Source organism: Neltuma alba, unplaced genomic scaffold (genome assembly GCF_004799145.2).
Source record: "Neltuma alba isolate B1F8T4 unplaced genomic scaffold, ASM479914v2 tig00002446_pilon, whole genome shotgun sequence".
Lineage (NCBI taxonomy): Eukaryota > Viridiplantae > Streptophyta > Magnoliopsida > Fabales > Fabaceae > Neltuma > Neltuma alba.
This window is the reverse complement of record NW_021632864.1, coordinates 846,622-861,547: the sequence shown is the minus strand read 5'-3', so window position 1 is coordinate 861,547 and position 14,926 is coordinate 846,622. Positions and strand designations below refer to the sequence as shown.

General features: G+C 32.4%; 1 protein-coding gene across 1 annotated transcript; it reads left to right on the top strand.

Annotated features, from left to right (window-relative positions):
• Positions 1-2,936: 2,936 nt before the first annotated feature.
• LOC114727771 (E3 ubiquitin-protein ligase CHFR) lies at positions 2,937-10,567 on the top strand. Its single transcript, XM_028914509.1, has 15 exons — positions 2,937-3,062; positions 3,616-3,763; positions 4,227-4,324; positions 5,002-5,063; positions 5,159-5,250; positions 5,334-5,457; positions 6,065-6,151; positions 6,717-6,810; positions 7,116-7,223; positions 7,548-7,648; positions 7,882-7,947; positions 8,043-8,130; positions 8,319-8,379; positions 9,671-9,734; positions 10,268-10,567. The coding sequence occupies exons 1-15, from the start codon at positions 2,996-2,998 to the stop codon at positions 10,397-10,399; spliced, it is 1,392 nt and encodes a 463-aa protein (XP_028770342.1). The 5' UTR covers positions 2,937-2,995; the 3' UTR covers positions 10,400-10,567.
• The last annotated feature ends 4,359 nt before the right edge of the window (positions 10,568-14,926 follow it).

Sequence of the window (14,926 nt, the reverse complement as noted above, 5' to 3'; positions counted from 1 at the left end):
TATGATGCTAGAAAGGCTGATTTTTTATGTTTGTTTTTGTTTTTGTAAATTGGAGATTGGAGATTGGAGATTCAAATGCATTATTAGATTGTCATGTTGTGTAGGGTTGTCAAGTATCATTTTGGCAGCATTTGGGAAAGGTATTTCTGGGGATTGGTTACTGTTTCGTCTGATGGAGAGTTAACAACAAAATTCAAGTCTGTGTGAATAACTGAGTCAATGTATGCTAAATTTCACTATCAATTTCAATACATGTTGCTTCTTATTTGGAAGCATGCCGAGGGTTCTGAAGTGGACGAAGTTGGACCGAATGTGTTGTGTGCGCTCTGATTTTACTGTGTTGTTGCTTTTTGGGAACTTAAAAGAGTTTTTTTTTTGGCCAAAGGAGCTTAAAGAGTTTGGTCCTCCTCAAAAGCAAACCAACCTCTCTCTCTCTCTCTCTCTCTCTCTGTCGGACGTGTTGCGACTATTTCTCTGTTTTTTTCGGTTTTATGTTCAAACTCACCTTTAATTTTAAAAAACGTTTTTCGTTTATTAAAAAAGATAAAAAGATTTAAGTAAAAAGGGGAAGTAAAATGGAAATTACAAATAAAGACTCTCTAATATGTAAAATTGTGATTTGGAATCCTAAACTCGAAAAATAGCAATTAAAGACCGGGTTCTACTTTTATAAATATGAAATGTGGGTGAAATGTTTGAAACACTTTTCAGTCAAATTGTGATTTGGTCTACTGAAGTTGTTATTTACTAAAATGAACTTGTCATTTCTTATAATCAACTTGTCATTTAGTATACTTCCAAGCGAGTTGTGATTTGGTCTACTGAAATTGTCATTCGCTAAAGTCAACTTGTCATTTTCTATAATTAATTTGTCATTTGGCTGAGAAATATTTCAGACGTTTCACCACGATTTCATATTTGCAAAAATAAAACCGGGCCCTTACTTGCTATTTTCTAAATTAAGGTCCCAAATCACAATTTTACATATTGGGGTCTTTATTTGCAATTTCTCCAACTAAAATTTCAAATCAAGCTAGCATTTATTTATTATAAAGGACAACGAGTGAAAATTATTACTATTCTTTTGAAGGGCTAAGCGGGTGTCAACTACCCATTATACCTTCATAAAATTTTTTTCTTAAAATCCTTTCTTTTCTGTCCTCATCAATTAGTTTGAGACATTTTTCTTTGAAACTAGAAATTTTCCAACCATTTGTTGATCATTTAAAAAAAATTGCGATTATAATTTCATGGTCATTTATAATAAAAATAAATTAAGAAAAATTAGTCGAAAGTCTTTAATTTAAAAATTAATTGTGCATAGGTACCTAAAATTTGTTTAAAGATCTAGCTGTAATTTTTCTTTCGTAGATGGAACTTTTTAGCTGTATATAATATATTTTCAGTTGTGCGTAAAACGTAAGACGTTTTTACACAGCTGAAGATGTAGCGCACACAATTGAAGAAGAGTCACATCTATATCGAAAGATTAATACTTTAAGTATTTTTACAGTTACGAAATTAATTTTTTAATTAGGAGCCTCTGACTGTTTTTCAAAAATATTAGTACAAATAGGTCTTTCATGAAAATTTTCCTCCCATGAATTCATACCCTAACAGAATTGTTAAAAAAAAAAAAAGAAAGAGAAAATTACCATAGGTTCATATAAGAAAAATAAAAACATAAATTCTCTTAATTTCATTTAACACTTCTATATTGACAAGGGAAAATAAGTTGATGAATATTAATACAACAACAACAAAGTCTTATCCCATTAGGTGGGGTTGGCTACATAAATCACACGACGCTATTGTGCTCTATCAACAACCTAATCCTTAGATATGTTGTTGACCAGGAGGTCTCGGTCAATAACTTTATTGAGTGTTCTTTTCGATTTTTCTTTGTCTCTTTTTATGGGACTCCATATTGTCTGATTTACCCTCCTCATCAGGGCCTCCAAATGCCTTCTTTGCACATATCCCAACTACCTTAAGTGATATTCAACAATTTTCTCTTGGATAGGCGCCATGCTGACTTTTACTTTAATATTTTCATTTCAAACCTTATTTGTTATTGTATGACCATATATCCATCTCAACATCCTCATTTCTGCTACCCCAATTTTGTGCTCTTGTTTTCTCTTTATTGCCTAATATTTACTACCGTACAACATAACTGGTTTTATAGTAGTTTGATAAAATTTTCCCTTAAATTTTTCAGGTACCTTTTTATCACAAATAACTCCGGTAGCCTTTCTTCACTTTAACTAGCCATCTTGTGTTCTATAAGAAACGTTTCCATCAATTTCACCATCCTCATGCGCAATGGATCATAGGTATTTAAACTTTGATACTTAAAGAATAATTTGATTCCTCATCTTCACTTTCAAATCACCATTACCTTATCTCTCCCAAAATTACAAAGCATATATTCTGTTTTATATTTGCTCAAACAAAAACCTTTTGACTCTAAAATCCTTCTCCATAACTCTAAACTAAAGCTAATCTTTTTTTTTTTATTCTGTCATAAGAACCATGTCATCAACGAAAATCATGCAATTAGGTTGATGAATATTAATAATATCTAAATTAATTATCACTATTTTAATTCTTGTCGTCATTTGATAAGGTAAAGTTAGTGTTAAACTATTGTTTTCACTGTATTTTTTCAAATTTAGAGCATCTAGGTAATTTTTCCTTATTATTTAATCTCAAATTAACCCTTGGAAATTCCGTTAGGCATCTTGGGATCTAAATTGAAATTTGCATATTTGAGGGATGCTTGCTTGCTTCCCCAATATTTAAGTATACAAATAATAAATGATTTTCCGGGAAAAAGATGGGGAGGCTGACGCGATGATGCCTTGCCATGGGGCGATCGAATTTCTTCCCTTGCACGCCTTTCGACCGTTTTAGAAGAGCGTGTCGTCTTCATAAACCCCTTTCATCTCTCTGAAGTGCTGGGCCCTAAAGGCCTTTTTTGATCAAGAAACTAATGCTGATGGGGGAGCCGGCAGAATGCTCTGTAGCAAAATCCTCACATGAAATTTGGGCTAAACTTGGTAAGCATACAATTTGAATTTCTTCTTGGGTAGTTTACACAATGCATGTAAAAATCAGAGCCAGATATGCTACCCCGAAATTGGTTATCTCCCTTACTTGAATCGGATTATCTTGAAACCCTTTACAAATTATAGGGACCGGAGGGGGATTGGAAAAGGAATGTTTTTTCTCCATTTATTGGCTACAGCGGCAAAGATTCTATTTTCTTATTCAGAGCTGCTTTAAACTTAGATGTGATTCCCATAATGTCCAATACTTCAGCGCTAGACTGTGGAGTTTAGACTATAAACGTGGTCGTCTATTGTCACTTTGTTCCGAATGTTTCTCGGATATAAATTTTTGGCCAGTGATGCGGCTGACTGTTTTATTTGACTGTTATACTTGATGCGCGTTTGTGAGAATGTTTCCGGTCGTGAATCAAATGCTAGTTACAAGCATCCACGCATATTTGCTTTGCCTATTTTATATCAACAAATAAAGGGACTGATTTATTTCAAAGTTTCAAACTTTTTAAAGGTGCTCATTGCGGTCAAACTCTTGTCTCTTTTGCAGTTCCATCAGACTCAAGATATTCAGATGTAGAGATAAGGTCTGATGAGAAAATAATATGTTCTGAGATGACGTCTTCTGGTGATAAACAAAATTGGTGCAAAATAATAAGGAACTCTGATTTATGTTCTGCCACAGTTAAAAACAATAGGTACTCATGCAACTACAAAATACTGTTAAGTAGTGTGTTAGTCCTGCTCCTGATACCTGCTGTGATTTTCTGAAAGGGGAAAACTTAAGCTCACTTTCCTAGATGTTTGTTAACTAGGTTGTTTCATAAGAGTTCCTGGACATGTCATAGTGCTATTGAAAAACACGATATCAAACACATTAAAATGAATGCACCTTAAAAATTGCACCAAGTTTCGGTCCTTATGAAAAATGCGTCATTGATAAGACCAAGGAACCATGACGCTTGAAACTTGAAGGTGCAATGGATGTGGGTTCCTACCTTGTTTGTACATTGTAACAAACAGATATCATTTAAAACTGCCTTTGAAACAGATAAATGTTATGTTGTACAAATGCCTAAAACTTCTCAAGTGATGATTGTTTTCCTCCATCTTTTGTTTTTTTTTAATTCTTTCCTTATTTTTGGATTCAACTTGCTGTAGTCAAAATACTATACTAGTTGATGGGGCTGAGGTTTGCAATGAAGACTCCATTCTTATCAAGGATGGAAGTGAAATTATTTCAGGTCCTCATAGAGAAGGTTCGAGTTGTTCTTTTTAAGACCTTTGCTAGTGTAACAATTCCTTTTCTTATTTCCTGGAATCAATCATGTTTAGTTTCATTGAGAAGCATTGGCACAAGGCTACAATCTATTTATTGATTCTTGTTAAACAAGGTTGTATATCAAGTTTTCAAATGGGGTCAACTGACTTGTTATACTTTTTCTCTTATAACATTGAAAATTGATTTTGCAAAATTGAGTGACATGGATCTTTCATTTTTAATAGCTTTTGAATTGATGTCCTTTAGCAGCTATAGTGAATTAATGAAGAGTTTCTTTGGTATATCAAGTGAAAAATTCATGTCATTGACCATCACATTCTCTTTTAAATATACAGAAGCATAAATTTAGCTAATGAATTGTTGTGATCTTAACCCTAAATTAAATTGCATGCAAAAAAGAAAAAAGTTGATTACACATCTATATAGTGATCACTCTTTAACATGAGGAAAAAATTGTAATTGGCACCATCAAATACCAAACTTGGGTTTACCTATACCTATTTGGTTCTTTTGATCTAAAAGAAAATTGGTTTATGTTTATCGTAGAGTTGGATGAGTTTCTAAATTTAACCATTCAGTCTCTGGTGCCATTTTTTAAAATGTCTTGACTGGTTTTTAATTACATCAGTTTTCTCTCTCTCTTAATGCTATTAGGGTTTGTCAGCTATAAATTTAATATCGTGTCTAGCGCAGAAACCAGCCAAAGGCAGCTAAAGGTTGATAACTGTTTTCCCTGCTTCTTTCAATGCATTCCTCATTACCATTCCCATCTGTGGCAGAGCAGTGTTAATGACCATGTTTGATTTTGCAGATACATGTGGATGTTGACAATGTAAAATGCAGCATCTGCTTAAACGTATGGCATGATGTAGTCACTGTTGCTCCATGCCTACATAATTTTTGGTGTGCTTCTTATCCTGTTCATCTTTTGAGATCTCCCCTTTCATGTCACTGACGTCTGCTTGAACTGCAATCTGGCATTTCAGCAACGGTTGCTTCTCAGAGTGGTTAAGAAGGTCACAAGAAAAACATTCAACTGTACTCTGTCCTCACTGTAGAGCAGTCGTACAATTTGTTGGCAAAAACCATTTTCTACGAAACATTGCAGAGGTAATTTTATGCAGAAGTATCTGATGGAAACTAACTTATCTAGACCAGATATGGTTAAGCAAGTACGGGTTGTCTACATGAATATCTGCAAAATAGGGATGTAATTGCGATATTGTGGATGGGAGGGGAATTTGATTCAGACCGTTTGACACATAAAATTAGGTTTATGCCCTGTTATCTAATTGTTGGTGTTGATATTTGTACTGGCTTTTGAAGGTGAGTTATTGTGATACCTAGCTTGATCCTATATTGATCAATCCATACTGGCTTTACCTCTGTTCTTGAGTTTTTAGGTGATGCTGCCATTGTACTGTCTCCTAGGTTGAGATTTGATATACTTGTATTAGAGCATAGTTTCTTGTTCTAACACATTCTTATAAAACCTGATCTGATTTTAATCAGTAAGTTGACATTAAGATGATATGATGGGCATGATAGATAAAATTTGACTACTCCCTCTCTGTACTGGCATATGCTACATTCAGCTGTTTTGCTGAAACTCTTGTTCATTTTAATTATGTCTTTTTATATCAGAGTGTGTTGGTCCTCTTATTTTGATCTATTCCTTTTCTTCTGTCTTTCTGTCATTTTCCCCACTTTTGGATAGGATATACTAAGAGCTGATTCTTCCCTCAGACGCTCAGATGAAGAAGTTGCACTGTTAGATTCGTATTCATCAATACGATCAAATCTTGTAAGATGATCTACTTTCCTTTTGTTTTAAATGTATACCCTGAACTTAAGTACTATGATTGAGCTTACATGGCAAGGAGACTGGTATCATGTGTTGAAGTAGTATGCTGCCTTTTTGAAAAGGCAATATGCTATTAACAATTTATTTGTCTCATTGGACATGCCATGTTAAATGAATATTTTAATTCCTGCCTAGCACACAAGATGATTGATAATGTAGAATTGTCATCCATCTCTAGTTTTTTGCATTGCTTGGCTAGCTGTACTTGGTCTTTAAAACAGGAATGAACTTGATATTTAGTTTCTGTTCTTGTGTCTAACTGTATAATATCATGCCCATGTCATGCAATCTTTTTTGGCAGGGCGTTTAATTGTAAGTAATGTTATTATTGGCCATTGGCAAAAAAGAAAGTGTTGGCCAGATAATGGGGCTTTCCCTGACTTAAGGCTCAAGCTAAAAGCAATCAGACCCCTTTCGGTTTTGAAACATTGTTTGCCACCATGAATTTAGTTGGATTTCATGATCTTACATTGATGATTAATAATTTGAAATCATATTTGGTTAGGTCATTGGACCTCGAAATAAACGTCGTCGAAAGAGGGCTTACTCACCATTGGATGATCAAAGTGATGACACAAACCTTCAATGCCCACAGTGTGGTAATATAACTGTCATATAATATCACATATGGAATACCCCAGGACAATACCATTTGTGCAGCATGATATTTTTTCCCCCCATTTAATACTTTTTTCTATTTCCTGTCATTTCCTTATCCCTTTTCTTTCTGCCTAGACTAGGGAAGGATTTTTACATTTATCCCACCCCTGTTTGTCTACATTTATGCTCATTATTCTGACTTTCTTGGTTAATTTCATAATTTAACAAGAGGAGGGGAAAATTTCCTGATTTGTGATCTTTTTACTTCATTTCTGAAGCTTATTGAGTTTATTATAATATTCAGTCGCTGAAGTTGGTGAGTTTCAATGCAACCCAAATACTGTTCATATTCAATGTCAAGCTTGTGGAGGAATGATGCCTTCCCGTAATGGTTTTGGCGTTGCTCAATATTGTGAGTTCTAATTTATAGTGACTTAAATGTGGTGCAAGAAATTATTGATTTATTTATTCAGGTTTTCATATAATTGATTCCAGAGTGTTGGTGAAAATATTTCTGTTTGTAAGACGAGCTTGTAGACTTCATACTAGCTTCACTAAAAAAGTGCTTATCAATTTATTGGGTTTGGAGATGAACTAAAACTCACTGCAGGACATTTGGATAATAATAATTAAACAGATTGGACCTGTATTTTCCATCTTGTTTGGTCCTTTGTAACGAGGTCCAATTTCTCAACAATTTGACTTGCCAAAGATTTTCAACTTTCTTTCCTTGCAGGTTCAGGGTGTGACAGAGCATTTTGTGGAGCATACTGGCTTGCTTTAGGGATAACCAGGAGTGACTCTTACCCTGTTTGCAGCCAGGATACTTTAAAACCTGTATGGATTACTTTGAACCATTTATTGTGCATAGTCATACGGGAAAGAGCATAGATTTTAATCTTTTCATAATTGGTGTCTTCACCGGGTGGATTTATTTCCAACTTACACCTTCCATCTAGTGGGGCAATACAATATTTTTCTGCTTCGTTATTGATGTCTAGGAACTAAGGCTGTGGAGCTGATATGATCATTGAATCTAGAATATCATGTACCTTGTTTTTGCTTTGCAGATTATAGAACATAATATCTCAAGAATCCCTGTTGCAGCACATGAAAAGAATTTACATGAACAGAATGTATGCATTTAATGGTCCCAAATGATGATCATTGTCAATTTTAGACTTTTAACTGATTACTTTTTAATATAATTTTTATCTTCGTGATTTGCTAGATTACAGAGAGTTGTATTGGACAAATGGGGAGGACATTGCAGGATGTTATTGCTGAGTGGATAGCGAAGCTGAACAACAGAGAAATTGGTAGTGATATAATTGACCAACAGTTTATCAGATGTGCATTTGGGGGTTTTAAACTTTCCTGTTTAACTTATTATGCTCAATCATATAACGTCTTTTCCTTCATATTCTGCTTGGTTCTTTTCTCCGCTACATTAGTTTGTTCACATGTAGAGTCATCTAAATTAGAGATAATATTATGTTCTTGTCAGATAGAACGATGTTGCCACTGAATCACTCTGAGATGATAAATTCAAGGACACTTGTATGCCGGTAAGCTTCCTACTCAGTTTAAAGTGGATTTATGCAGATATTTATAAGGTCAAGTCCTATCATTTTGAACCATATTAAGGGTAGGTCTTAAACCATTCTATGTAAACTATATGTGCATAACATGCGAGTAGCTACTGAAGGATAGAACGTGAGGCTAATGCTGTATATTTGACTATACTAGTTACTACTGAATACCATTGTTGTTTGAGGATGTGCGCCTGCTGCTGTGAAGTACCGTTTTGAGCTGTTTCTGTCTATTTTTATTTTGCAAGAGTGAGAAGGTAATGGGTATTCTATAGGGCCTTTAGGATTTACTTTCAACAACAGTAATATGCAATGGTGTTTGAATTAGGTCAAGGTATTAATTTTTATTGCCTACTTCCCTTCACTAGTATTGAAAGCTCTAAACTTGAGTTCCCCCCCCCCCCTGACGCTTCTAGGAGCATGGCAGCAGACGTCGAGTTATTTGTGCTTTTCTTTATTCAAGAATCTAGAGACCATGTAGACAATTTTAGAAAATAATATGCAGTTTTTGTAACATCCACCTTTTGCTCGCCCCCAGTTGTGTAATTCACTACTGAAAAAGCTTTTACTTTGTAGTTCTGCAATGTTGTCATGTCAAAACTTTTTGCCTAATCAAGTGATAGCAATTTCTACTATTGGGAAGTTTTCTGTTTTCAAGACAGTTTTTTATTTTGAAAAACCAAACAAAAAAGTTTGGAAATGTGTTTTTGGTCGTGTTTTGAAAGAAAAAAAAATGTCATAACATCTTTTTGATGTTTTGCTACTTTTTGTCCTATAAAATTAGAGTAGGCAGAGAACATTGTATTTTCATTATTGGCAATCATACTAATAAAGCAATCTATTCTTTCACCTTCATTTCACCATTTTAGATGTGTTTTTCAAAATAATGATTCAAACAGATTTTTTATTTTTGTTTTCCAAAACTTCTTCTAAAGACGTATTGTACATACTTGTTCTAAAAACATAAAAATAGAGAATAGATCAAACAAGTCCTAGGTTTTTAAGCTAATTTCTGGTTTCTCATTGGGACTTCAAGGTTGAGACGGGTTGAATTTAGGATTGTTGATGTGGATTCTAGCTTGGGGAGAATGGATATAAACCCATTTAGAATTAATTTTCGTTCCTTTCATGTAATACTTTTACACTGGAAGCTTCTGTGAGGCCGTGAACTTATTTGGTACTTTGACTTGTCTTATCATTCTTTACTTGATAATTTTGGCACCCTTGGTTGCTCCAATATTCACACGACCTTTTTGTAATCATGCAGTGAGTGTTATGAGAAGTTGGTTTCGTTTCTTTTGTACTGGTTTCGAATTTCACTGCCGAAACATGTAAGTATCACTCTCATCAACTCAAGCATCATGCCAATCACCAGAGTCTGAATCTGGTAGGATTATTTGCTGCTGACCTTTTTAGCGTTGTGACATGTATTAGGAAGAGAGAAGCACTGACCAAATAGAAATAACGATGGGAAAATTAATCTTTTTATTCTTATACTTTTGACTCAATACAACTCAGTTCTTATAATTTAACCATTTAAAATATCAGTTCCTAAAATAAAGTTATATATCTCATAAAGCCTAGGGACTAAAGTTTTAAATAGTCAGAACTATAAGAACTACATCACGATGAGTTATTTCTAGTTTCAATTTAGTCAGAACTGTATGTATTGAATCGCACCGAGTTGAAGTTTAAGAATTAAGCTATAATCAGATCAAAGTTATAGGGATCAAAAGATTAATTTTCCCAATAGTGATTCATTTATCATGTTGTCTGTGTTATTTTTTCTTGCTGGGGTGAAGTGATAGAGAAACTAACCCCTTCTTATTGATGGTGGGGGTGATATGTACGGCAAAAAAAAAAGTTTCTGCCAGCAGAAGCAGCAAGGAGGGAAGATTGCTGGTATGGATATGCATGTCGGACTCAGCACCGCAGTGAAGAGCATGCTCGCAAACGAAATCATGTGTGTCGACCCACTAAAGGTTCTCATGCCTAAATGTAAATATTTTTCTTCGTTAGATTTCTGACTTTATCACGTTATGCCAGCCTGACTTTTGGCTCCTAAAAGCTCATTTAGGTCCTTTGCTCGTGTTTAGATTTGACGTTTGTAACTTGCTTTTTGCTCAAAAGTCATTTAAAATTGAAACAATTTTTTTTCTTCTAATTTTTTATTTTTCTTCATATTTGAGTCTTCTTGAACCTGTTTTTTATTATACAAATAAGTTTCTTTCAAGCTGATTTTTCTGCAGAAGTCTGTTTAAATATAAATCACATTATGCTAATTGGTTTTTATCTCAATTTCAGTTTGCAAAATTCAATTAAAATAAAAGTTACTTTTATCTTCGCTAGCCCGGTAATATATTTGTGGTGCTTTATGTGGATGTTAGAGCATAATGCATCAATGAACCGGTATATCTCTTGATTGATTACGTGTCATATTTATTAAATATTCAATTGTTAAATATTAACATTAAATGAAATCATGTTTGAATGGTTTCAGTTGGTTCCGTTAAGGGGGTGCTTGGTTATATAAATCGAAATAAAATTTTTTTCATATACTTAAAATCAAAATTTGGTTTTACCTGAATGCCTCCCGAGACTAATGCTGTTAATTTAGAGATATTTTAATAATTTAGTATATTATTGTCCTTTGTGAAGATATTAGAATCGTTAGTGGTACATATTGCCTTCATGTTTGTTATATTCTTGGAAAACCATATTGGAGGTACTTATACTTTTGGTCAATTTTCATTTGGTACCTATGTTTTTTTTTTTTTAACTAAATCTTTAATTTTGTTCTATTAACATCATTAATCCTTATGTAGAGACTAAAAATATCAATAGAACAAAGTTATAAGAGCTAATGTTGCTAAAAAGATAAAATTAAATGTTAATTAAAAGGAAAAAAAGCACATAGGTACCAAATTAAAATTGAAAGAAAGTAAAGTACCTTCAATATGGTTTCCCTATATTCGTTTCTGCTCTTATTTTGGCCAAAAACAAGAAGAAAAGAAATCAATTCAATATTGATAATATTGATTATAATCATCTAATTATCTCACTAATTGTTTTTCGGGTTATTAATTGACTTGCGGGGGAATTGAATGGATTTGTTGTAGTTTATAAGTTTAGTTACGCGTTTCTAATATGTAGTTCAAAAAAGTATTTATTAGCATTTAGCTTAAAATCTAATATGTAGAATAAATGATTAATTATACTCAAATATCAACTATTACTGAAATCTGATCTACACCCTGTTATTTAGATTGATTAGGCAATTTATAATTACAATTTGGACATTTTTATGGGTATTCAAACTCTAATTTAATATTAATTAAAGTTCAATTAAATAAATGTGAAAATTGATGGTGTTTGTAGCTCTCAAAATTTTTTTTAAAGTACATCTTTCTATTTGCAGCAGTAATATTTTCCTATGATGCAGTCCATGGGAGCCCATAGATTTGGTGCTTTCGTCAAAACTTCTACTTTGCACAAGTTACACTCATAATTTCCTAAACAAGAATTTTAGAAGGAATTAACGTGCGGATGAAGAATTCCAAAAGACGCAAAGAGTAAGAAATTGAATAAATGTTAGATAATTTTCAAATGCTTGATTGTTGAAATTATCAATCAGAGCTATATCCTTATGTGTAAAACGTGAACCAATTTTTAATTATAAAACAAATTACAACCAGGACAGAAACCGGTTCACTCACCTATACAAGTTACTAGACTGGTGACTCAAAAAAAAAAAACATGTTTATTAAAATAATAATTAACTGACAATGATCTTTTAGGATAGATAGCATCTATTTATTACAAATACCTAACTTACTACTTTTTTTTCTTACCAAAAATGATAAAAAAATACTTGTTGAATTTCAAAATGATAAATACATGATTTTGACATATTTTGAGTAATAAAAACTATGATAAGAGTAGTCAATACAATCTATTTGTCTTTTTATAAATCAACAGGTATTTTTCTATCATCTTCTTGTTTTCTTAATATTCGCAAATTAATTATTTAGTTCTTATATTAAGGACCAGTACTACTCTAAAATATGAAATTTATAACAGCTCAATTTAGAGCACATCTTTCGCAAACCTTAAAAGAACCATAATTCAAAATACAATAATTATACGCTACAAAGTTGGTTAAATTGATTCCATTAGATGTTGGTCAAAATCGGAATCGAACATGTGAATATATGTGACTGTAACGGGCATCACATGATTACGCATTAGCGTCGTTGGTTTTAGGAATCAGTATTAGACAGAAAGGGTTGGTGTTTAATGCTTGCAAGCATCGGATTCACCTCCTTTTTCAATATGCTTATGGCGCATCACATTCCTTCAGTTTATAAAATACATAAATTATAAAACTAAACGAATTTAATCTTGCGAGTTAGGACCAAACTACTATCATTATTACCACATCCGGTCCTAATTATAAGACTTTGTTTATATAAACAATATTTTATAATTAGAACCGGAGGTAGTATTATATAACGTTGGCAATATATAGGTGGGAGATATATATATATATTCCTTTTTACTTTTAATATAAGAATGTTTAACTAATTTGGGTAGATTAAGAGAGTTAAATAAATTAGTTAATAATAACAAATCTGATGTGATCTTTTTAAAACACTCATATATAATATTAGATTATGTATGAGTTTATAAGCTAGGTAAATTAATTTAAAAAAATAATAAATATAAAAGATAAAATGAATTGATATTCTACATTTAAAATCAAATCCGATCCCAATTAATTTTTATATTAGATATTGGTGAGAGTGTCCATATATTAAGAATATGCCAAGTCTTTTCTTTTACGCATGTTTCTTATTTGTATAAACAAAAGCAATGGTCCACTTTGAGAAGGAAGAATTTGGTGCCTTTCTCTTGTGTGTATGTGTGTGTTAATAATTTAGTCAAAGGGTGGGTTAATGACACATGTTCATTAGGTGCGATGAAGAGGACAGGAAAAATGAAAGGTCAACGGTTTGACCCATATAGGTCTTATATAATTAATAGCGTGCGCCCTTGATTGCCTCTGAAATCATGTTGGGAGTTAATCTTAATTTTCTTAAATATCTATATTCATAGCTCTTTAAAAATCTCTCATTCTTTTCATATTTTGTGATTAATTTAAAGATTTATCAATTGCGCTACCAGTTTCGTATTAAACTTCGATGGAAATTTCTGTCTGATTTATCAGCCTGATCAATCACCTATATGACTTTGAGTTTAATTAATTTTTTATTTACTTTATCTGCTGACTCAAAAATTTTAATTCTCTAACAATTATTGTGATGATTACTTCTATAGCTCTAGATAATAAATATAAAATGTTAGAAGATAGATATAAAAATTGAAAATGCATGTATCTTATGCATATATATGATTCATCTTTATATTATATTTGTGTGTTGGCGATTTGCTTTGGTTATAAATATATTTATATATATATTGTATATATAAGATTTTAATCTAATTTGTCTTTCTTCTATATAAGTTTTTCTCAAGCTCTCCCTGTGAAAGAAGTTTCTATCAATGAGAGGTATGATCAAAGATAATAAAGAGATTAATTTAAAAAAAACTAACATGTATTTGTTACAAATAATCAATTTACTTAACTTCCTTAATATCTACAAATTATTTATTTGTTAGTTTCTATATTCTGGACCGGAAGGAGACATTTTTATTAAGAGTATTTTTAATATCTTATAAGAAATAACTAATTTCAACTAAATTTCTTAGCTTATGTAAAATAGTTAGTTGTAGCTTATAAAAAGAATTGGAGATGGATATTAATATTTTGGGAAACATTCCAAATTTAGAATATGAAAGTAGTAAGTTTACATGAAGTTGCTTGAATAGGTGATATATATATATATATATATATATATATATATAGATGCACATGGCATGGGAGAAAACTTGAAAGGAAAGGAAGGCATGAAATAGAAAAGAGAGAGCAAGAATAATAAATAGGTCATGTTACGGAAAGAGTGGTGCAGATTCATCAACTTAATTGAGGCGATGAATGGATGGTGAAGAAGAATGATGAGAGAGCTGGAGAGTTGAAGTTTGAAAGATAGAAATTAAATAATAATAATAATAATAATAATAATAATAATAATAATAATAATAATAATAAAGGTAGTATTTGATGGATGAGTGAATATGTTGGGGGATACACGTTGAAGTCTGAGCATCAGGACGACCAAATAATAATAATGCAGTGGGAGAGGGGAAGGTGCACAAGCAATAATGGGAGAGAGAGAGAGAGAGAGAGAGAGAGAGAGAGAGAGTGAAAGTGAAAGTGAAAGTGAAAATGAGAGAGAGGGGAATTAGGTAGGGAGGCAAGTCAAGTAAAGAGTGCGTCTCATTTGATCATATATGATATATGCTCTCATTTTCATCGCCTCCCATATGCCTCTTTCCCTCTTTCCACCATATTACCTACTCCTTCTAGAATCACACTCACCTCTCTTTTTCCCTCACGCACAAT